Source organism: Gouania willdenowi, chromosome 18 (assembly GCF_900634775.1).
Source record: "Gouania willdenowi chromosome 18, fGouWil2.1, whole genome shotgun sequence".
Classification (NCBI taxonomy): domain Eukaryota; kingdom Metazoa; phylum Chordata; class Actinopteri; order Blenniiformes; family Gobiesocidae; genus Gouania; species Gouania willdenowi.
The window spans coordinates 3,069,614-3,094,775 of record NC_041061.1 but is presented as its reverse complement, the minus strand read 5'-3'; the positions used below and the strand labels follow the sequence as shown (position 1 = coordinate 3,094,775).

At 37.4% G+C, this 25,162-nt stretch overlaps 1 protein-coding gene across 1 annotated transcript in view; it reads right to left on the bottom strand.

The window, feature by feature from the left end:
* Positions 1 to 1,739: 1,739 nt before the first annotated feature.
* Positions 1,740 to 25,162, bottom strand: part of LOC114480777 (GTPase IMAP family member 2-like) — a 39,065-nt gene continuing 15,642 nt past the window's right edge. The window contains exons 3-6 of the mRNA XM_028475194.1: positions 18,644 to 18,727; positions 8,048 to 8,340; positions 2,447 to 2,510; positions 1,740 to 1,918 (exon numbers count right to left, since the gene is read on the bottom strand). Of these exons, the coding sequence (XP_028330995.1) occupies positions 1,740 to 1,918; positions 2,447 to 2,510; positions 8,048 to 8,340; positions 18,644 to 18,727 (620 nt within the window). The remainder of the gene's footprint in view (positions 1,919 to 2,446; positions 2,511 to 8,047; positions 8,341 to 18,643; positions 18,728 to 25,162) is intronic.

Genomic DNA, 25,162 nt, shown 5'->3' with positions numbered 1-25,162 from the left:
TAGGTGATACATCATTTAGCGACTTCCAGCGCCTTTTGGGACAGCCAATAGCTACTTTACTTACTGAGGAGTTGGTAACACTGGATAGAGAGCAGGGACCACAGTGCAAATGGACTGGAAAGTTTGTTTTGAAGTGCAGGCTTCAGTTTACCCATGTCTTACACATGTGATGGCACAGAGACTGCTTTGTAGAAACATTAGTCCTCTCTGTGAGAATCTTCTGCAAAACAGGGCAGATAATTACAAAGAGAAGAAACAGGATCACAGGGTTTCTCTCAATGCCAATCTTCACTGAAGGAGAAAACTGTTATCTAAATGCTAATTTTTTTTCGTTTAGTTTCACACATTTTAAGGGTTTTTCTGGCACCAAAATATATGAATTATTGCAAGACAAGGCTTGTCATTTGTGGAAATTGCTGCAAAAATAATAAACCAAAGTGGGAGTGGAAGAAGTTTTTCAGCAAAACGTGATGAGATTTTACACAGATAATGATTTAATCTGACTCACTGATATATATTAATGAGTCTGATATAATATATATAATATGTGCAATATATTTGTAGCGATTTCTGGAGATGACATGCCTTGTTTTGTCATTTCAAAAGTTATTTCAGAGTACAATTCCAAAGACATTTTAAACAGCAAGAAAAATATTTGCCATTTTACGTGAACCATAGCCTCATAATAAGCTGTAATTCCATCCACAAGGTCAACAACATTTACTGTTTGAGTCCTAAGTGAGTTTGAGTTGATCATTTTAAACTACTGGTAGTTTGTTACAACAACAAACAATTATTTCAGAGAATCATTCAAGTTCTCTATAAACTGGTTGGTTTGGTAAACCTGGATAGAGAGGATTGTTTGGATGTTTACCTCAAAGATATTTACTGTTTGTTTTGTGAACATTCAGATTGAAAGTGAAACTAAAATCAGGTGTTTTTAAAATTCCTCTCCTTGGTTTGGTCTTTGTTATTCATACAGCAACATATGTGTTTGTTTCCATCAGAGAATGGATTCCTCTGAATCATTAAAGCCTGCAGTGTTTATGGAGAGTTTGCTGACTTTATGTCTCTAATGTACGTGGTCTCCTCTCAGAGGATCCAGGTTGATAGAGATGAGGGATCTGTGAGTCCTGATTCAGAACAAAGATTTGACTCTACTGATAGATGATCCTGGTAAAGTCTAACACTCACCACAGCACAGAGAAATAAAATAAAACCTTTCTCTACGACTCATTAAGATCTATCAATGATCTGTGTATGTGAGCTTTCTGTAACCACTGCATTAATCTAACAGTAATAACACATGAATTATTAAACTGTAGAATGCAGAAAGACACACGCAGTTTAGCAGCAAATAGATGTACGTAACAGAATGTCAATGATTTCATATAATATCAGAGTTAAAAGAGTATTTATTTTCTAATCTATAGCTGAATAGCTGAGGATAAAAAATATTGTATAACTTTTGAAATGTTTGTTTTAATGTTTAAAAAAATGTAAATATTGTAGTTTAATACAACCTTAGGTATCTTTTTAATTTAGGCTACTGAAAGTAAAGTGTGATAGGCAAACGCACTTTATTTACAAACAACTGCATATGATGATGATGTACAGTAGTTAGGATCAGTATCTAGGTTGGTTGGAGAAATTGTTAAATAAATGATAAACAGCAAAGTATTGTGGGTCAGAAAATGACACAGTCATCTTTGGTCTCGGACAACCAGGGTCTCCGTCTTCTACCGGTTCTGCGCCGTCCATCGTTGCAGCCACTGAGGCCGCTTCTCCTCCGGACACCAACACTCCTGGTCCGACTGGAGTCCACTTGCTGCCGCCTCCAAATCCCGATGACACCTGAACTTGGCTCGGGGCCAAACCCAAGTCCATCTCCACTCCACGTGACCATCCGCCGTGGTCCCTGGTCCCCCACAGCAGGAGAAATACACGTCCGCCTCACACACCGCACCACAAAATCCAGCTCAATAACAGATTTGATATCCTCAATCTATTGGAAATCCCTTTTCCTGCTGCGTCATCCACTGTGCAGTCCGAATCCCCTCCTTGGATCCCTCCTTCAGTAATTCCTGAGCATTCCTCTCCCTCTGTGGCTCACTGCCTTTCTGTTCCTCAGTTCACTCCTCCCGCTCTTCTCCTCCGGTCTCACCGTCACCGTCGATATCTCCCACTCCTCCGTCACCCATCCCGACAACCCCACTTCACCCACTTTTTCTCCGACTACTGTAATTGTGGGCGACTCCATTACACGGAACATCCGCTTCTTCAATGCAGTGACACAGTGTTTTCCTGGCGCCACCGTCCCTGTCGTCCTCGATAAACTTCCCAGTCTTCTTCATTCACTACCAATGTCTGTCTATAGAATCATCGTCCATGTCGGCTGCGTTGATGCATCCAGTCGGCAGTTAGAAATCACCAAAGCACACTTTACCAAACTCCCTCACTATCTCTCCACCTGTGGTAAATCCATATTCATCAGTGGCCCACTCTCCGAACTGCGGAATGGGAATTTTCAGCAGCATTCTCAGCCGCCATACCTGGCTCCAGAGAACCTGCAGAGCTCAACATGTGGGCTACATTGACAATTTTAATCTCTTCTGGGGTCGAAAATCTTCTTTTAATCCTGATGGTTTTCACCTTAAGAAACTGGGCAGTAGTAATTTAACAGCCAATCTTCAGCACGCCGTCCAGCATTTCCCACATGATTGACTATTTACAAAACACACACCGTCTCCTTCACCTTACTCTACTGTCCCCCACCAAAGCGCCTCCTCCTGCCACAGCTCCCCCTACAGGCTCACATTTGTCCCATTAAGTCCATAATCACAGCCAGGCCCCCTAAACCCTACAAAAATGACACTAAACGTATAAAACGGCCCAATCCCATCCTCCGTTCACTCCCTCTTTCCTCACAGCCACCCTCAATGCTGAAAATACTGAAACTGGCCCTCCTTAACACCCGTTCACTTAACAATAAAGCACTCATCCTACATGAATTAATAACTGACAATAACCTGGACTTTCTCTGCATCACTGAAACCTCGCATAAACCTCTAGACTATTTCTCACTAAACCAAGCCACTCTCCCTGATTACACTTACATTGAACAGCCCCGTCTCACTGGCCAGGGCGGTAGCGTAGCCTCAGTCCATAAAAAAGCCCTCAACATCAGCACCATATCCACAACATCCTTTCAGTCATTCGAACTCATCACCTTCAAACTCCCTGGTCCTTCCCCCCTCGCCATTGCAGTCATTTACCGCCCTCCGAAACCCAACCCATCTTTTTTCCCCAATTTTTCTGATTTTATCACACAGCTCTCACCCATCTCACCTTCCATTCTCCTCCTCGGCGATTTCAACTTCCATCTGGACAACATCAACTGCCCCCATGCCTCTGAATTCCTTGCTCTACTGGACTGCCACAACTTCACTCAGCAAGTCAACTTCCCCACACACACACACACCCATGGCCACACCCTAGATTTAGTCTGCTCCACCGGTCTCACCATCCAGCAACTTTCCAGTACTGACCTCTGCATCTCTGATCATCTGGCTATCACCATGGACCTCCACCTCCCCACCCTCCCCCCCCAAGGACAAGCAAACCATTTGTTTAAGAAACCTGAAATCCATCTCTCCTCATGATTTTTCCACTTCTCTGCCTCCCCCCTCCGCTCTCTGACGACCCCACGGACCTTGTTAATCAATACAATAATTGCCTCTCCTCCTGCCTCGACCAACTAGCCCCCTCCAAAACCAAATCAGTCTCATTTACCCACAAACGCCAACTAGAACGTCTCCACAAAAAAACGGTTTAACAGTCCATCTCCTAGCCTACTCCAATCACTTTCAACTATATAAAATTTCCCTCAACACCACCCGCTCTGACTACTACTCTAACCTTATCCACAACAGTTCCAATAACAAAAGACTCTCTTCTCTACCGTCAACAAACTCCTCAAACCGTGTGACAACATTTCCCACTCATTTAACACAGACAAATGCAACTCCTTCCTATCATTCTTCCAATCAAAAATTAACACCCTCTACAGTTCCTTAAATATTTCTCTCACCCCCGCCCACTCCTCACCTGCCTCCGCCCCTCTTACCACTCGTTCTCTCTCCAAATTCACACCTGTCCACCCAGTTGAACTGTTAAAAATCCTCTCCACCATGAAAACCTCCACCTGCGTACTTGACCCTGTCCCATCCCACTTTGTTAAGCACTGTTTCCCCACCATCTCCCATCTCATTTCAAAAATCATCAACTCCTCCCTCACCTTTCCCTCCGTCCCTTCATCACTGAAACTGGCTGCCGTAACCCCCGTCATCAAAAAACCTGGTCTCAACCTCGACATCATGAGCAACTTCCGACCCATCTCCAACCTCCCCTTCCTGTCAAAAGTCCTGGAACGTGTTGTTGCCTCACAAATCACATCCCATCTCAACAATAATCACCTTTTCGAACAATTTCAATCTGGATTTCGCACCAAACACAACACTGAAACAGCCCTCCTCAAAGTCACCAACAACCTCCTCCTCTCATCTTACTCCGGCCTACTCTCAATTCTCGTTCTTCTTGATCTCACTGCTGCTTTCGACATCATCAACCACTCCATCCTACTTTCCCGCTTAAAATCTCTCCTTAATATCACTGGCGATGCCCTCACCTGGTTACAGTCCTACCTCACTGACAGAAAACAATTTATCTTCATCAACAACTGCTCCTCCTCCACTGCCCCCCTGTCCCAAGGAGTCCCCCAGGGCTCTGTGCTTGGTCCTCTCCTCTTCACCATCTACCTCCTCCCCCTCGGTCAAATCATTCGTTGTCATGGTCTCCGTTTTCACTGTTACGCTGACAACGTCCAATTATACATCTCCGCCAAGTCTATCACCCATGAAACCCACTCCACACTTTCAAATTGATCTTAAACAGTAACAAATCAGACATACTCCTCATTGGTCCCTCACCCAAGTCTCTGACTTTCACCTCACCATTGATAACTCTACCCTGTGTCACGCCTCTCAGTGCTGTAACCTTGGAATCATTTTTGATTCCTTCCCCGCCGCTGGAACTCTAATTCACGCCTTTATCACATCCCACCTTGACTACTGCAATAGCCCCTCTTTGGTACAACCTCCACACTCCTAAATAAACTCCAATACATCCAAAACGCAGCTGCCTGCCTCCTCACCCACATCGCCCCTGTCCTCCAAAATCTCAACTGGCTCCTTGTTCCTCAGCGCATAGAAATTCAAACTCCTCCTTCTCACCTATAAAGCCCTTAATAATCAGGCCCCTCCTACCTCACAGATCTGCTCCACCCTTACACTCCCTCCTGCAGCCTCCGCTCCTCAGATGCAAACCTCCTCACTGTCCCCAGGACCAAGCACAGAACCTGGGGGGACAGAGCTTTCTCTGTAGCTGCCCCCCACCCTATGGAATTCCCTACCAAGCCACATCCACAACTGCACCGACCTCCAATCCTTCAAATCATTTCTCAAAACTCACCTGTTTCACTCAGCTTTTAATGTTTAAACCACCCACTCACTTCTTTTCTCTGTTATATTTTCTTGTTGTTTTTATGCTGTAAAGTGTCTTTGAGTGTCTCGAAAAGCGCTTTTAAATAAAATGTATTATTATTATTATTATTATTATGTACAGTTTGTTTTGGTTTGTTGCTTTGAGCCTTTTTCAGATTTCCTTATTAAAGTGAACCTAGAGCATGAATTAATAAAGGCTTCATTTAAACACATTCAGAGTTCAGTGATTAAAGTTCTGTTTTGTCAAACCTCAAAACTGCTGCAGTCAAACTTCACAACAACCCAAATGTCAGAATCACAACTTGTATTTATTAGATTATAAGGCACACATGTAAAAATGTTAAATGATAAAAACATTAGTGTGTGTTTGCATCAAAATGACAAACATTCATTTTTACATTTCATTTCTTTGTTTTTTCTCTTTATTTTCTGATCAGAGACATAAAGTTAAACTATCACCAGTTAATAAAGTTGTTTTTCCCTTTTTGTTTAAAATAAACAATATACACTTTTTAATTTTAATTTCATTTCACATTTCATGTAGATGCAGTCTTCTAGACTCCTAATGTATGTCTATGGCTTATAGTGACCTCTAGAGGCATCAGTGGATACAACAGGAACAATAAAAGGCATCAGAAACAGGAACATCACATGTGACACAATCAACACAAGGAAGACAGTTTAATTTAATTAAAAATAAAAAAAAAACCTTTAAAATGAATTTAAAAAACAAGAGCAAGAACTCAAACTCTAAACTCTTGTATGAACACTGCACATGCGCACATATCAGTAACTCTGCTATTGGTTTAAAAGTGTGGAGAAAATGTAAGAAGCTATATGATTGGCTGAAAGCAAACACATCTGATTGGCTGATGAATCTGTCAATCACTTTTACCAGCCAATGGTGACGTTCATTGACCCGTGACGTCAGGGCAGTCTCATAATTCACCACATTTCTCTCACAAATACACAGAGGTTTCACAGAACAGAAGCATTTTGTAAATGCACATTCAGCAATTTTCATTATCTGTGGATTTATAATACATGTGTGCCTCAATATAATATTTGTGAAGTAGGACGTGTGCATTTCAGAATTTATATTACAAGTTTGCATAAAATATATATTTGTGAAACAGATCATGTGCATTAGTGAAAAACCCTGCACGAGTTCATTCATTATGATACTGTTCTGATTCTATAAATATTGGTCTGATGATACTGAACTAATAATAATGGAAATACAAATGTATAATGTCATAATAAAAAATTATATTTAATATAAACGTGATACAGGAAACAACCTACACAGCTTACCTGTCCATCTCAGTGAGTTCTGGGATAATAAGATAATGAGAGTTCAGTAATAATCAATAACTTATAACTGGAACCTGCTGCTGTCACAAACTTTAACAACAAACTCAAATCTCAGTGATCACAACTTATTTTATTTACAGTATTTAGAACACACACATGTAAATACAGATGAGTAAAACATGTTTCATTCTCTCTCATCTTTAAATGACAAGAAAAGTTGATTTACTGGATGTAATTTTACATCAAAGTTACAAAAGTTAGATTTGATACAGATTTAATTTCCATAGATTTAACAAATTACAATACAACCCACAAGAATATTTACTGGTTCCTATTATTTTCCCACACTAAACATAAAACATAAAAGAAGTAAAGATTTCACTCCAAAGGCAATTTCAGAGGCAAAAAATGACTTAAAGCATAAACTTCTAATAGAAGATCATATGTATTAATATTTAGTTTCCTAATCCTGAAACTGATAAATAAAGAATAATAATTCATTTCTCAAACAAGAATATAATATGGACGTTAATCATTTTAATATAATGATATTTTATACAAAGATCACAAATATTAAAGGAGGCCTCATCTTGTACAACAGTTTATGACTTTAGAAAAAGTGCTGAATAAGGGAATCGTTCACAATATTTGTAATATTTATTATTTCTTAATCACTTCATGACCCCTGGCTTTAAAGGAGGAAGCAGAATACAACTTATAGATCATTTATTTATTATGTTTTCATCTGTAACCATAAATTACATATTTTTGTGTTAAATTTTCTTGTATCCTTTTTTTCCTATTCTTTCCCGTAATAGCTTTGATGCCATTGCAATTGTAGAAGCTATTGTTGCTACTGCGCCTCCGCCAATGCCAATGCTAGCAGCAATCTCAGTGCCAATGCCAGCAACAACGCCAACGCCAGCAACAACGCCAACGCCAGCAACAAAGAGAGCAGTAATGCCTAAAAGAGCTCCCAGCAACCCCACAGCGCAAACACCCACTAGGACTTTTTCTAAAATAATTCTAGTTTGATGTTTTGCTTTCTCTCTAATCTCCTCATCAGACAAGCCACTTTCTGACTCTCTAATCATCTCTTCATGTTCCTGTATCATCTGCTCTACTTCCTGCAGTATTTCATTGGTGTAGATGTCTCCATTGTTTCTTCTCACCAGATTCTCTACAGTGGAGAGCAGCTCCTTCAGCTGGTAGGAGTTGCTCCTGTATTTTTCTTCTGGGTTGTTGTTCTTCCAGTATTTGGAATCAAAGACGTGACAGCGTCCGTCACATTTTATCACCAGATCCTCCAGCTTCTGATTCTTAACCACAAACTGCTGAATGGTCGTCCATTCAGGGAGCTGGTCTCCATGAGTGAAGATGATCACAGTGTATTTCAGCACTTCTTCAGAGAAGTACTGAGAGATTCTAGTGATGACCTCCTCATCATGTTTAGTGTAAGTCTCCACTTTAAGCACAATGAGAAAAGCATGAACTCCAGGAGAACACTCTATGATAGACCTGATCATCTCAGACTTTAGCTCCTCCTCAGACTTCTCTGTGTCAAATAAACCAGGCGTGTCGACCAGAGTCAGTTGTGTGTTCATCACTTTCTTTGTTTCAGATTTACACTCAGTTGTTACAGAGCTGGAGGAAATATCAGAATTGAACAATTCCTCACCAAACTAAGTGTTTCCCAGGCTACTTTTCCCAGATCCAGTTTTTCCAACCACAACGATCCTACGTTCAGTTGAACTTGTAGAGTCTGAAAATAGAAAATAAGAAATGAGAACTTTTAAAGATTTTTGTTTTTATTAACTTTTAAATGTGAACAACACTGATTTTTCATAATATTTGACATAAAGATTAAAAAAGAGAAAAACAAACAGGGAAAAATGTAATTCAAGTAAAATTTCGGCAAAAACTATTTAGGATAACAATTAAAATATTGTTTAAAATGGAAAAATATTTTGGAAATTTATTGTACATTTTATTTTGCCTTTGATCTAAAATGAAAACTGACTATTGTATAAAAACAAAGGATTAAAAGCATCATTATAAATGTGTAACTTCTGTTGTCATAACTTACCTTGTAGAGACATGGATGCCATCCTGTAGAAAATGTTGATTTCTGTTTGAGTTTCTTTCTCTGATTTGTAGAAAAACTTCTTTGTCTGATTGTCTGGAAGGTTCTCACACTCAGTAAAAAACCACACTGATGTGTGTTTGTGAAAAGGAAAGTTTCAAATGAAACAGTTTGTCCTGTAGGCTGAACTAAATACTGAACCTAACAACACATAAATAGGAGTGGCAGATACCAACTCACATGACCTGCTGTTACATTAACCCTTCATATCATGGACTTACTTCACTTTAAATAATAAAAACTACTTCACAGTCCACCAACCACATGTTTGTAACAAAAGTAAATACAGAGCAGAGAGATTAATTTATTACTGTGACCTTTGACCTGTAGTTGAAATGTTAAATTATTCTATTGTACATTTATTGTTGATATTTAGATTTTCATCAACCACTTTGAATATCAAATGTAGGATTTACCAGAAACTACTACACAGCTGTACAATCAACTATGAAAGCTCTGATGAGAGCAGACAGTCCACACAGAGTCTGCTCAGCCTACGTTCAGACAGAGTATGTTTGAGGCTTAAGCCTGTGGTTACTATGGTAACTAAGGTGTTTTCTCGTTACTGAAACGGACGTTAGAACCCAGCTTAACGGAGCCAGACTCTCAGGTTAAACCTGGACTGAACTCTGAGCTGGGTTTGATGAAATACTCCTCAGGTCACCTGTCAGTAGAGATGGTGTTTTATTTAATGATCCAGGTTTAAGAGTCAAATCTTTGTTCTGAATCAGGACTCACAGATCCATTATCTCTATCAATGTGGATCCTCTCAGAGACTTCCCTTTACAAATATACAAATAAGAAATGCTGCACGTTGAACATGTCAACAACAATCTTGCAATACTATTATAAGTCAGCCCTGCTGTTACTTTGTAACAGGACCTTATTGTACATAATTACATTAAGTAACTAACAATTATTCTAAATATAATCATAATAATATTAGATGTTATTAACAAAATAAACTGGTGGTCTCTGCTTTAAACAACTATATGCTGCACGTTTAAGTTGTTTTTGAAGAGAAAAGCTGCAATTTTAACATGTTCAAACATCCAGAATTGTAGCCACGTTAATAACGTTTGTTTAAAGTCAAACAGGAAATCCGTCAGAATTTCAGCGAGAGAAGAATATTTAGTTTTGTACAGATCATCACCTTCCCTCAGGTTCCACAGACTCCACCAGAGAACAACCTGAGTTAAGATGGCCGTCGGTGATGACGTTAAAAATTCTGCCGTAAGACATCTAGCCTTTATTATATGATATATCTATGGTAGCAGTTAGCGTGGACAGCTAGCACGGACACTTGAACAGTACTAAGTGCAACGTGCTAAGAGCGTGTCATGTCTGACAAATGAACAAACACTGGATAATTATTATTTTCTGAAGAAGTGAAAAAGCAACAAGTTCAATGTCAGAAAAGTGTTCTTACAGTTTATGATGTGCTAACTTATAGCACTACATATGACGTTTTATTTCATTAATATTTTATATTATTTGGAGAATGACAAAAGTACACATCAATATGACACATCGCCCTTAGGACTAAAGTCTCAAATACTATGTCTGCATCTGTTCAAGTCTGTTAAAAACAATAAATGACTTTATAAAGACACTTTGTTAAATATCAATGTTTTGATCTGCCACAATAATGTGATTTAAATGAAAATACCTCAAGTTGAGGGCATTTCTCAGCTTTGTCCCATTAGTGTGTGAATGTAAACAGGTGAATGAGCAGATATTGTGAAGCTTTAGGACTACTTTGGTAATATTATTAGCACTATGGAAATTAAGTTCATTTGCTATTTTACATGAACCCCAACCATAGCCTCATAATAAACTGTAATTCCATCCACAAGGTCAACATCATTAACTGTATGAGTCCTAAGTGAGTTTGAGTTGATCATTTTAAACTACTGGTAGTTTGTTACAACAACAAACATTCATTTCGGGGAATCGTCCTCGATTCTTGCAAACTGCTTGGTTTGGTAAAGCAGAATGGAGAGGATGTTAGAGTGTCAACCACAAAGTTTGTTTTGTGAACATTCAGATTGAAAGTGAAACTAAAATCAGGTGTTTTTACAATTCCTCTCCTTGGTTTGGTCTTTGTTATTCATACAGCAACATATGTGTTTGTTTCCATCAGAGAATGGATTCCTCTGAATCATTAAAGCCTGCAGTGTTTATGGAGAGTTTGCTGACTTTATGTCTCTAATGTACGTGGTCTCCTCTCAGAGGATCCAGGTTGATAGAGATGAGGGATCTGTGAGTCCTGATTCAGAACAAAGATTTGACTCTACTGATAGATGATCCTGGTAAAGTCTAACACTCACCACAGCACAGAGAAATAAAATAAAACCTTTCTCTACGACTCATTAAGATCTATAAATGATCTGTGTATGTGAGCTTTCTGTAACCACTGCATTAATCTAACAGTAATAACACATGAATTATTAAACTGTAGAATGCAGAAAGACACACGCAGTTTAGCAGCAAATAGATGTACGTAACAGAATGTCAATGATTTCATATAATATCAGAGTTAAATTAGTATTTATTTTCTAATCTACAGCTGAATAGCTGAAGATAAAAAATATTGTATAACTTTTGAAATGTTTGTTTTATTGTTTTAAAAAATGTAAATATTGTAGTTTAATAAAACCTTAGGTATCTTTTTAATTTAGGCTACTGAAAGTAAAGTGTGATAGGCAAACACAAAAAAAAATCCTGATGGTTTTCACCTTAAGAAACTGGGCAGTAGTATTTTAACAGCCAATCTTCAGCACGCCGTCTAGTATTTCCCACATGATTGACTATTTACAAAACACACACCGTCTCCTTCACCTTACTCTACTGTCCCCCACCAAAGCGCCTCCTCCTGCCACAGCTCCCCCTACAGGTTCACATTTGTCCCATTAAGTCCATAATCACAGCCAGGCCCCCTAAACCCTACAAAAATGACACTAAACGTATAAAACGGCCCAATCCCATCCTCCGTCCACTCCCTCGTTCCTCACAGCCACCCTCAACGCTGAAAATACTGAAACTGGCTCTCCTTTACACCCGTTCACTTAACAATAAAGCACTCATCCTACATGAATTAATAACTGACAATAACCTGGACTTTCTCTGCATCACTGAAACCTGGCATAAACCTCGAGACTATTTCTCACTAAACCAAGCCACTCTCCCTGGTTACACTTACATTGAACAGCCCCGTCTCACTGGCCAGGGCGGTAGCGTAGCCTCAGTCCATAAAAAAGCCCTCAACATCAGCACTATATCCACAACATCCTTTCAGTCATTCGAACTCATCACCTTCAAACTCCCTGGTCCTTCCCCCCTTCGCCATTGCAGTCATTTACCGCCCTCCGAAACCCAACCCATCTTTTTTCCCCCAATTTTTCTGATTTTATCACACAGCTCTCACCCATCTCACCTTCCATTCTCCTCCTCGGCGATTTCAACTTCCATCTGGACAACATCAACTGCCCCCATGCCTCTGAATTCCTTGCTCTACTGGACTACCACAACTTCACTCAGCAAGTCAACTTCCCCACACAGCCATGGCCACACCCTAGATTTAGTCTGCTCCACCGGTCTCACCATCCGGCAACTTTCCAGTACTGACCTCTGCATCTCCGATCATCTGGCTATCACCATGGACCTCCACCTCCCCACCCTCCCCCCCCAAGGACAATCAATCAATCAATCAATCAATCAATCTTTATTTGTATAGCGTCAAATCATAACCAATGGTATCTCAAGACACTTTACAGTAGAGCAGTCTTAAGGACGGACTCTTCATTTTATGGATACACACATATGCATATATACGTATATACACATACATATGTATCCCACACCCAACATGACAAGCAAACCATTTGTTTTAGAAACCTGAAATCCATCTCTCCTCATGATTTTTCCACTTCTCTGCCTCCCCCCCTCCGCTCTCTGACGACCCCACGGACCTTGTTAATCATTACAATAATTGCCTCTCCTCCTGCCTCGACCAACTTGCCCCCTCCAAAACCAAAACATTCTCATTTACCCACAAACGCCAACTTGAACGTCTCCACAAAAAAACGATTTAACAATCCATCTCCGAGCCTACTCTGATCACTTTCAACTATATAAAACTGCCCTCAACACCACCCAATCTGACTACTACTCTAACCTTATCCACAACAGTTCCAATAACCAAAATACTCTCTCCTCAAACCGTGTGACAACATTTCCCACACATTTAACACAGACAAATGCAACTCCTTCCTATCATTCTTCCAATCAAAAATTAATACCCTCTACAGTTCCTTAAATATTTCTCTCACCCCCACCCACTCCTCACCTGCCTCCGCCCCTCTTACCACTCGTTCGCTCTCCAAATTCACACCTGTCCACCCAGTTGAACTGTTAAAAATCCTCTCCACCATGAAAACCTCCACCTGCGTACTTGACCCTGACCCATCCCCCTTAGTTAAGCACTTTTTCCCCACCATCTCCCATCTCATCTAAAAAATCATCAACTCCTCCCTCACCTTTCCCTCCGTCCCTTCATCACTGAAACCGGCTGCCGTAACCCCCATCATCAAAAAACCTGGTCTCAACCCTGACATCATGAGCAACTTCCGACCCATCTCCAAACTCCCCTTCCTGTCAAAAGTCCTGGAACGTGTTGTTGCCTCACAAATCACATCCCATCTCAACAATAATCACCTTTTTGAACTATTTCAATCTAGATTTCGCACCAAACACAGCACTGAAACAGCCCTCCTCAAAGTCACCAATAACCTCCTCCTCTCATCTTACTCCGGCCAACTCTCAATTCTCGTTCTTCTTGATCTCACTGCTGCTTTCGACATCATCCACCACTCCATCCTACTTTTCCGCTTAAAATCTCTCCTTAATATCACTGGCGATGCCCTCACCTGGTTACAGTCCTACCTCACTAACAGAACACAATTTATCTTCATCAACAACTGCTCCTCCTCCACTGCCCCCCTGTCCCAAGGAGTCCCCCAGGGCTCTGTGCTTGGTCCTCTCCTCTTCACCATCTACCTCCTCCCCCTTGGTCAAATCATTCGTCGTCATGGTCTCCGTTTTCACTGTTACGCTCACGACGTCCAATTATACATCTCCGCCAAGTCTATCACCCATGAAACCCACTCCACACTTTCAAATTGATCTTAAACAGTAACAAATCAGACATACTCCTCATTGGTCCCTCACCCAAGTCTCTGACTTTCACCTCACCATTGATAACTCTACCCTGTGCCACGCCTCTCAGTGCCGTAACCTTGGAATCATTTTTGATAATAACCTTTCCTTCGACCACCACATCGAACAAATCACGAAAACCGCTTTTTTCCACCTCAAAAAGATCTCTCGTCTCCGTCCTTCACTTTCCTTCCCCGCCGCTGGAACTCTAATTCACGCCTTTATCACATCCCACCTTGACTACTGCAATAGCTCCTCTTTGGTACAACCTCCACACTCCTAAATAAACTCCAATACATCCAAAACGCAGCTGCCTGCCTCCTCACCCACATCGCCCCTGTCCTCCAAAATCTCAACTGGCTCCTCGTTCCTCAGCGCATAGAAATTCAAACTCCTCCTTCTCACCTATAAAGCCCTTAATAATCAGGCCCCTCCTACCTCACAGATCTGCTCCACCCCTATACTCCCTCCTGCAGCCTCCGCTCCTCAGATGCAAACCTCCTCACTGTCCCCAGGACCAAGCACAGAACCTGGGGGGACAGAGCTTTCTCTGTAGCTGCCCCCCACCCTATGGAATTCCCTACCAAGCCACATCCACAACTGCACCGACCTCCAATCCTTCAAATCATTTCTCAAAACTCACCTGTTTCACTCAGCTTTTAATGTTTAAACCACCCACTCACTTCTTTTCTCTGTTATATTTTCTTGTTGTTTTTATGCTGTAAAGTGTCTTTGAGTGTCTCGAAAAGCGCTTTTAAATAAAATGTATTATTATTATTATTATTATTATTATGTACAGTTTGTTTTGGTTTGTTGCTTTGAGCCTTTTTCACATTTCCTTATTAAAGTGAACCTAGAGCATGAATTAATAAAGGCTTCATTTAAACACATTCAGAGTTCAGTGATTAAAGTTCTGTTTTGTCAAACTTTAAAACTGCTGCAGTCAAACTTCACAACAACCCAAATGTCAGAATCACAACTTTTATTTTTTAGATTATAAGGCACACATGTAAAAATGTTAAATGATAAAAACATTAGTGTGTGTTTGCATCAAAATGACAAACATTCATTTTTACATTTCATTTCTTTGTTTTTTCTCTTTATTTTCTGATCAGAGACATAAAGTTAAACTATCACCAGTTAATAAAGTTGTTTTTCCCTTTTTGTTTAAAATAAACAATATACACTTTTTAATTTTAATTTCATTTCACATTTCATGTAGATGCAGTCTTCTAGACTCCTAATGTATGTCTATGGCTTATAGTGACCTCTAGAGGCATCAGTGGATACAACAGGAACAATAAAAGGCATCAGAAACAGGAACATCACATGTGACACAATCAACACAAGGAAGACAGTTTATAAATGTTTGTTAGAAATTTAAATGTCATGAATTTAGACAGAAAATCAACACAGTCAGTATAAATAATTTATAAAATATTGCAGCTCTAGAAACCTTTTATTGCCTCTTATAGACTTAGAACATGTACCTATTAAATGAATGTACGTAAGAACTTGAGGTCTTGGTTTTTTCAGGCTTTACCATGAAAAAAACCTTTAAAATGAATTTAAAAAACAAGAGCAAAAACTCAAACTCCAAACTCTTGTATGAACACTGCGCATGCGCACATATCAGTAACTCTGCTATTGGTTTAAAAGTGTGGAGAAAATGTAAGAAGCCATATGATTGGCTGAAAGCAAACACACCTGATTGGCTGATGAATCTGTCAATCACTTTTATCAGCCAATGGTGACGTTCATTGACCCGTGACGTCAGGGCAGTCTCATAATTCACCACATTTCTCTCACAAATACACAGAGGTTTCACAGAACAGAAGCAGTTTGTAAATGCACATTCAGCAATTTGCATAATCTGTGGATTTATAATACATGTGTCTCAATATAATATTTGTGAAGTAGGACGTGTGCGTTTCAGAATTTATATTACAAGTTTGCATAAAATATATATTTATGAAACAGATCATGTGCATTAGTGAAAAACCCTGCAAGAGTTCATTCATTATGATACTGTTCTGATTCTATAAATATTGATCTGATGACACTGAACTAATAATAATGGAAATCCAAATGTATAATGTGAATTTAAAAAATGATATTTAATATAAACGTGATACAGGATACAACCTGCACAGCTTACCTGTCCATCTCAGTGAGTTCTGGGATAATAAGATAATGAGAGTTCAGTAATAATCAATAACTTATAACTGGAACCTGCTGCTGTCACAAACTTTAACAACAAACTCAAATCTCAGTGATCACAACTTATTTTATTTACAGTATTTAGAACACACACATGTAAATACAGATGAGTAAAACATGTTTCATTCTCTCTCATCTTTAAATGACAAGAAAAGTTGATTTACTGGATGTAATTTTACATCAAAGTTACAAAAGTTAGATTTGATACAGATTTAATTTCCATAGATTTAACAAATACAAATAAAACCCACAACCTCACGCACTCACGTCTGCTTTAATTTCCCCTCAAACATCTTCACAAGATAATAATATAATTTGATCTTTACAAACACAAATCAGAGATACATGTAGAAATAATGATCTTAGATAATATATATTCACAGAAACATTTTAAAAACATGATTGTTTCATTATCTGTGGCTGTAAGAATGAATACATGATAACATTAGTTGGAGTGAAATGTTTGTGTTTATCTGTGAGAAGAAACAGATGCAACAAAACAAAATCACATTCCCTTAGAATTATAATAAATCTGATACACTTCCATTATTGATTAAACAAGATTGTTCTTCATCAGGATCAAGAAGAGAAAAACAAACATTAAAACATTTGTTGATTTTAAATTTTTGATGCTAAAACCAAAAAAAACAGAAATACCGGAGGAAAAAAACAAAAAGTCAGTTTTTCATTATGGTGAGACCGGAAGTTAAAATAAGAGCACATATATGAGGATGCTGCTGTTTTTCTGGCGCCAAAATATATGACTTATTGCAAAACAAGGCTTGTCATTTGCGGAAATTGCTGCAAATAATAAACCAAAGTGGGAGTGGAAGAAGTTTTTCAGCAAAATGTGTGAGGAGATTTTGGAGTCTGAAAGAATATTTGTAATATGTGCAATATATTTGTAGTACTTCTAAGGCAATTTCAGAGGCAAAAAGTTACTTCTAATAGAAAATTACAAATTAATATTCAGTTTCTTAATCCTGAAACTGATGAAGAAAAACAATTCAGTTCTCAAACAAGAATCTAATATGGTCGTTATTCAATTTAATACGATATTTCATACAATTTACAGAGACTGGTCTACCTACCAACAATGTTTATTTTTACACACAGGAAGATAAAAAGTATTTTAGAAGACAGTCAGATGACTTACCATCTGAGAAGATTAAAGAGATGGTGATCACTGAAGTTGTGCATAGTTTATATGATTATTTTTTATGAATAGATTAAAAAACACTTAAAGAATAATTTACTGCAGTCTGAAACTCTTATGTTTATAATTACAAATATAATCCCAGAAAGCATACCTGATGAAGCTAAGGCTATTTTACCTGCCCATGAGATGAGAAATCGAACAACAAATCCAGTGATCGCCAACTCTCCAACCTCCTCAGATGACAAGTCTCCTGACTGTTTACTGATGAATTCTTCATCTTCCTGTGTTGGCCCGTTTCTTGTAGTATTTTATTAGTGTTATTATGGTTTCTTACCACCAACTTCTTTTCAGCATCAGTAAGTTTAATCAATAATGTTTTTGAAACATCAGATTTGGCACTTTTCCTTATCTTGTCAGGTGAAAAGTCTCCTGACTCTCTAATCAACTCTTCATGTTTCTGTATCATCTGCTCTACTTCCTGCAGCATTTTATTGGTGTAAATGCCTCCATTGTTGCTGATCACCAGATTCTCTACAGTGTAGAGCAGCTCCTTCAGCTGGTAGGAGTTGCTCCTGTATGTTTCTTCTGGGTTGTTGTTCTTCCAGTATCTGGAATCAAAGACGTGACAGCGGTCGTCACACTTTGTCACCAGATCCTCCAGCTTCTGATTCTTAACCACAAACTGCTGAATGGTCGTCCCTTCAGGGAGCTGTTCTCCATGAGTGAAGATGATCACAGAATATTTCAGCACTTCTTCAGAGAAGTACTGAATGATTCTATTGATGACCTCCTCCTCCAGTGGACTGTACCTCTCTACTTTAAGCACAATGAGAAAAGCATGAGGTCCAGGAGAACACTCTATGATAGAACTGATCATCTCAGACTTTAGATCCTCCTCAGACTTGTCTGTGTCAAATAAACCAGGCGTGTCGATCAGAGTCAGTTGTGTGTTCATCACTTTTTTTGTTGCAGATTTACACACAGTTGTTCCAGATCTTGAAGTGTGATCAGGATCAAACACTTCCTCACCAAACAAAGTGTTTCCCAGGCTACTTTTCCCAGATCCAGTTTTTCCAACCAAAACGATTCTACGTTTAGGTAAACTTGGAGAGTCTGAAAGTAGAAAATAAGAAACGAGGATTTTTAAAGTTTTCTGTTTTTATTAACTTTTAAATGTGAACAACACTGATTGATAAACTAAACAATACAGCCCAACATCACCAAAAATATATGTAAAAAGGTTGATACCAGTGACACTTATAAATATACTAAATGCAACATAGAAACATATTAATTTGATTGATTTTCAAAAATACATAAATAAAAAGTTTAAATGTATTAACTGTGGTGTTATTTATTATTCTATGAACTGATCCTTCAGGACAACAATGTATTTACAGGTTTTTCATAATATTTGACATAAAGATTAAAAAAGAGAAAAACAAACAGGGAAAAATGTAATTCAAGTAAAATTTAGACAAAAACTATTTAGGATAACAATTAAAATATAGTTTCAAATGTAAAAACATTTTGGAAATATATTGTAATTTTTCTTTTTTTTTTTTCTTTGATCTAAAATGAAAACTGACTATTGTATAAAAACAAAGGATTAAAAGCATCATTATAAATGTGTAACTTCTGTTGTCATAACTTACCTTGTAGAGACATGGATGCCATCCTGTAGAAAATGTTGATTTCTGTTTGAGTTTCTTTCTCTGATTTGTAGAAAAACTTCTTTGTCTGATTGTCTGGAAGGTTCTCACACTCAGTAAAAACCACACTGATGTGTGTTTGTGAAAAGGAAAGTTTCAAATGAAACAGTTTGTCCTGTAGGCTGAACTAAATACTGAACCTAACAACACATAAATAGGAGTGGCAGATACCAACTCACATGACCTGCTGTTACATTAACCCTTCATATCATGGACATACTTCACTTTAAATAATAAAAACTACTTCACAGTCCACCAACCACATGTTTGTAACCAAAGTAAATACAGAACAGAGAGATTAATTTATTACTGTGACCTTTGACCTGTAGTTGAAATGTTAAATTATTCTATTGTAGATTTATTGTTGATATTTAGATATTCATCAACCACTTTGAATCTTAAAAAAATCTCCTTCTTTCAATATTTATCTTTATTATTGTTTCTTTTAAATAAAATAATGTAAAGTGATGTTAAAAACTCAGCTTTGATGCTCGTTCTATCCCTTCAATCACAGAGAAACACAGAGTGGAAAATGTAGGATTTACCAGAAACTACTACACAGCTGTACAATCAACTATGAAAGCTCTGATGAGAGCAGACAGTCCACACAGAGTCTGCTCAGCCTACGTTCAGACAGAGGATGTTTGAGGCTTAAGCCTGTGGTTACTATGGTAACTAAGGTGTTTTCTCGTTAATGAAACGGACGTTAGAACCCAGCTTAACGGAGCCAGACTCTCAGGTTAAACCTGGACTGAACTCTGAGCTGGGTTTGATGAAATACTCCTCAGGTCACCTGTCAGTAGAGATGGTGTTTTATTTAATGATCCAGGTTTAAGAGTCAAATCTTTGTTCTGAATCAGGACTCACAGATCCATTATCTCTATCAATGTGGATCCTCTCAGAGACTTCACTTTACAAATATACAAATAAGAAATGCTGCACGTTGAACATGTCAACAACAATCTTGCAATACTATTATAAGTCAGCCCTGCTGTTACTTTGTAACAGGACCTTATTGTACATAATTACATTAAGTAACTAACAATTATTCTAAATATAATCATAATAATATTAGATGTTATGAACAAATTAAACTGGTGGTCTCTGCTTTAAACAACTATATGCTGCAAATTTAAGTTGTTTTTGAAGAGAAAAGCTGCAATTTTAACATGTTCAAAAATCCAGAATTGTAGCCACGTTAATAACGTTTGTTTAAAGTCAAACAGGAAATCCGTCAGAATTTCAGCGAGATACGAATATTTAGTTTTGTACAGATCATCACCTTCCCTCAGGTTCCACAGACTCCACCAGAGAACAACCTGAGTTAAGATGGCCGCCGGTGATGACGTTAAAAATTCTGCCGTAAGACATCTAGCCTTTATTATATGATATATCTATGGTAGCAGTTAGCGTGGACAGCTAGCACGGACACTTGAACAGTACTAAGTGCAACGTGCTAAGAGCGTGTCATGTTTGACAAATGAACAAACACTGGATAATTATTATTTTCTGAAGAAGTGAAAAAGCAACAAGTTCAATGTCAGAAAAGTGTTCTTACAGTTTATGATGTGCTAACTTATAGCACTACATATGACGTTTTATTTCATTAATATTTTATATTATTTGGAGAATGACAAAAGTACACATCAATATGACACGTCGCCCTTAGGACTAAAGTCTCAAATACTACGTCTGCATCTGTTCAAGTCTGTTAAAAACAATAAATGACTTTATAAAGACACTTTGTTAAAGATCAATGTTTTAATCTGCCACAATAATGTGATTTAAATGAAAATACCTCAAGTTGAGGGCGTTTCTCAGCTCTGTCCCATTAGTGTGTGAATGTAAACAGGTGAATGAGCAGATATTGTGAAGCTTTAGGACTACTTTGGTAATATTATTAGCACTATGGACATTAAGTTCATTTGCTATTTTACATGAACCCCAACCATAGCCTCATAATAAACTGTAATTCCATCCACAAGGTCAGCAACATTAACTGTATGAGTCCTAAGTGAGTTTGAGTTGATCATTTTAAACTACTGGTAGTTTGTTACAACAACAAACATTCATTTCGGGGAAACGTTCTCGATTCTTGCAAACTGCTTGGTTTGGTAAAGCAGAATGGAGAGGATGTTAGAGTGTCAACCACAAAGTTTGTTTTGTGAACGTTCAGATTGAAAGTGAAACTAAAATCAGGTGTTTTTAAACTTCCTCTCCTTGGTTTGGTCTTTGTTATTCATACAGCAACATATGTGTTTGTTTCCATCAGAGAATGGATTCCTCTGAATCATTAAAGCCTGCAGTGTTTATGGAGAGTTTGCTGACTTTATGTCTCTAATGTACGTGGTCTCCTCTCAGAGGATCCAGGTTGATAGAGATGAGGGATCTGTGAGTCCTGATTCAGAACAAAGATTTGACTCTACTGATAGATGATCCTGGTAAAGTCTAACACTCACCACAGCACAGAGAAATAAAATAAACCTTTCCCTACGACTCATTAAGATCTGTCAATGATCTGTGTATGTGAGCTTTCTGTAACCACTGCATTAATCTAACAGTAATAACACATGAATTATTAAACTGTAGAATGCAGAAACACACACGCAGTTTAGCAGCAAATAGATGTACGTAACAGAATGTCAATGATTTCATATAATATCAGAGTTAAATGAGTATTTATTTTCTAATCTATAGCTGAATAGCTGAGGATAAAAAATATTGTATTACTTTTGAAATGTTTGTTTTAATGTTAAAAAAAATGTAAATATTGTAGTTTAATAAAACCTTAGGTATCTTTTTAATTTAGGCTACTGAAAGTAAAGTGTGATAGACAAACACACTTTATTTACAAACAACTGCATATGATGATGACGTACAGTAGTTAGGATCAGTGTCTAGGTTGGTTGGAGAAATTGTTAAATAATTGATAAACAACAAAGTATTGTGGGTCAGAAAATGTGATAAACATACCAACCACACAGGAAGTGGGTTACACTATCATGTACAGTTTGTTTTGGTTTGTTGCTTTGAGCCTTTTTCACATTTCCTTATTAAAGTGAACCTAGAGCATGAATTAATAAAGGCTTCATTTAAACACATTCAGAGTTCAGTGATTAAAGTTCTGTTTTGTCAAACCTCAAAACTGCTGCAGTCAAACTTCACAACAACCCAAATGTCAGAATCACAACTTTTATTTATTAGATTATAAGGCACACATGTAAAAATGTTAAATGATAAAAACATTAGTGTGTGTTTGCATCAAAATGACAAACATTCATTTTTACATTTCATTTCTTTGTTTTTTTCTCTTTATTTTCTGATCAGAGACATAAAGTTAAACTATTACCAGTTAATAAAGTTGTTTTTCCCTTTTTGTTTAAAATAAACAATATACACTTTTTAATTTTAATTTCATTTCACATTTCATGTAGATGCAGTCTTCTAGACTCCTAATGTATGTCTATGGCTTATAGTGACCTCTAGAGGCATCAGTGGATACAACAGGAACAATAAAAGGCATCAGAAACAGGAACATCACATGTGACACAATCCACACAAGGAAGACAGTTTATAAATGTTTGTTAGAAATTTAAATGTCATGAATTTAGACAGAGAATCAACACAGTCAGTATAAATAATTTATAAAATATTGCAGCTCTAGAAACCTTTTATTGCCTCTTATAGACTTAGAACATGTACCTATTAAATGAATGTACGTAAGAACCTGAGGTCTTGGTTTTTTCAGGTTTTACCATGAAAAAAACCTTTAAAATGAATTTAAAAAACAAGAACTCAAACTCCAAACTCTTGTATGAACACTGCGCATGCGCACATATCAGTAACTCTGCTATTGGTTTAAAAGTGTGGAGAAAATGTAAGAAGCCATATGATTGGCTGAAAGCAAACACACCTGATTGGCTGATGAATCTGTCAATCACTTTTATCAGCCAATGGTGACGTTCATTGACCCGTGACGTCAGGGCAGTCTCATAATTCACCACATTTCTCTCACAAATACACAGATGTTTCACAGAACAGAAGCAGTTTGTAAATGCACATTCAGCAATTTGCATTATCTGTGGATTTATAATACATGTGTCTCAATATAATATTTGTGAAGTAGGACGTGTGCGTTTCAGAATTTATATTACAAGTTTGCATAAAATATATATTTGTGAAACAGATCATGTGCATTAGTGAAAAACCCTGCAAGAGTTCATTCATTATGATACTGTTCTGATTCTATAAATATTGGTCTGATGACACTGAACTAATAATAATGGAAATCCAAATGTATAATGTGAATTTAAAAAATGATATTTAATATAAACGTGATACAGGATACAACCTACACAGCTTACCTGTCCATCTCAGTGAGTTCTGGGATAATAAGATAATGAGAGTTCAGTAATAATCAATAACTTATAACTGGAACCTGCTGCTGTCACAAACTTTAACAACAAACTCAAATCTCAGTGATCACAACTTATTTTATTTACAGTATTTAGAACACACACATGTAAATACAGATGAGTAAAACATGTTTCATTCTCTCTCATCTTTAAATGACAAGAAAAGTTGATTTACTGGATGTAATTTTACATCAAAGTTACAAAAGTTAGATTTGATACAGATTTAATTTCCATAGATTTAACAAATACAAATAAAACCCACAACCTCACGCACTCACGTCTGCTTTAATTTCCCCTCAAACATCTTCACAAGATAATAATATAATTTGATCTTTACAAACACAAATCAGAGATACATGTAGAAATAATGATCTTAGATAATATATATTCACAGAAACATTTTAAAAACATGATTGTTTCATTATCTGTGGCTGTAAGAATGAATACATGATAACATTAGTTGGAGTGAAATGTTTGTGTTTATCTGTGAGAAGAAACAGATGCAACAAAACAAAATCACATTCCCTTAGAATTATAATAAATCTGATACACTTCCATTAATGATTAAACATTATTTACATTATGTATTAAGTATTTATTAATAACAAATAGAGGCAAAAAATGACTTGAAGCATAAACTTCTAATAGAAGATCATATGTATTAATATTTAGTTTCCTAATCCTGAAACTGATAAATAAAGAATAATAATTCATTTCTCAAACAAGAATATAAAATGTAAGTTATTCATTTTAATATAATGATATTTTATACAAAAACCACAAATATTAAAGGAGGCCTCATCTTGTACAACAGTTTATGACTTTAGAAAAAGTGCTGAATAAGTGAATTGTTTACAATATTTGTAATATTTATTATTTTTTAATCACTTCATGACCCCTGGCTTTAAAGGAGGAAACAGAATACAACTTATAGATCATTTATTTATTATGTTTTCATCTGTAACTGATAAATTACGTATTTTTGTGTTAAGATTTCTTGTATCGTTTTTTTTTTACCAAGGAAGATAAAAACTGGAGATATTCTTTTTGTCTTTCCAGTTAAAGCTGAGCTGACTTTCTAATTGCAGAAACTATTGCCGCTATGCTTCCGCCAATGCTTCCGCCAGCACCAGCGCCAATGCCAATGCCACCGCTAACACTAGCAACAACGCCAACAACAGCGACAGCGCCAATGCCAGCGCCAACAGCAGCGCCAAAAAGAGCTCCCAACAACAGCCCAGCACCAGCACCCACTAGGACTGCTTGTAAACTAATTCTAGTTTGTTGTTTTGCTTTCTCTCTAATCTCCTTATCTGACAAACCACTTCCTGACTCTCTAATCTCCTTTTCCTTTTTCTGTATCACCTGCTCTACTGTCTGCAGCATTTCATTGGTGTAGATGCCTCCATTGTTGCTGATCA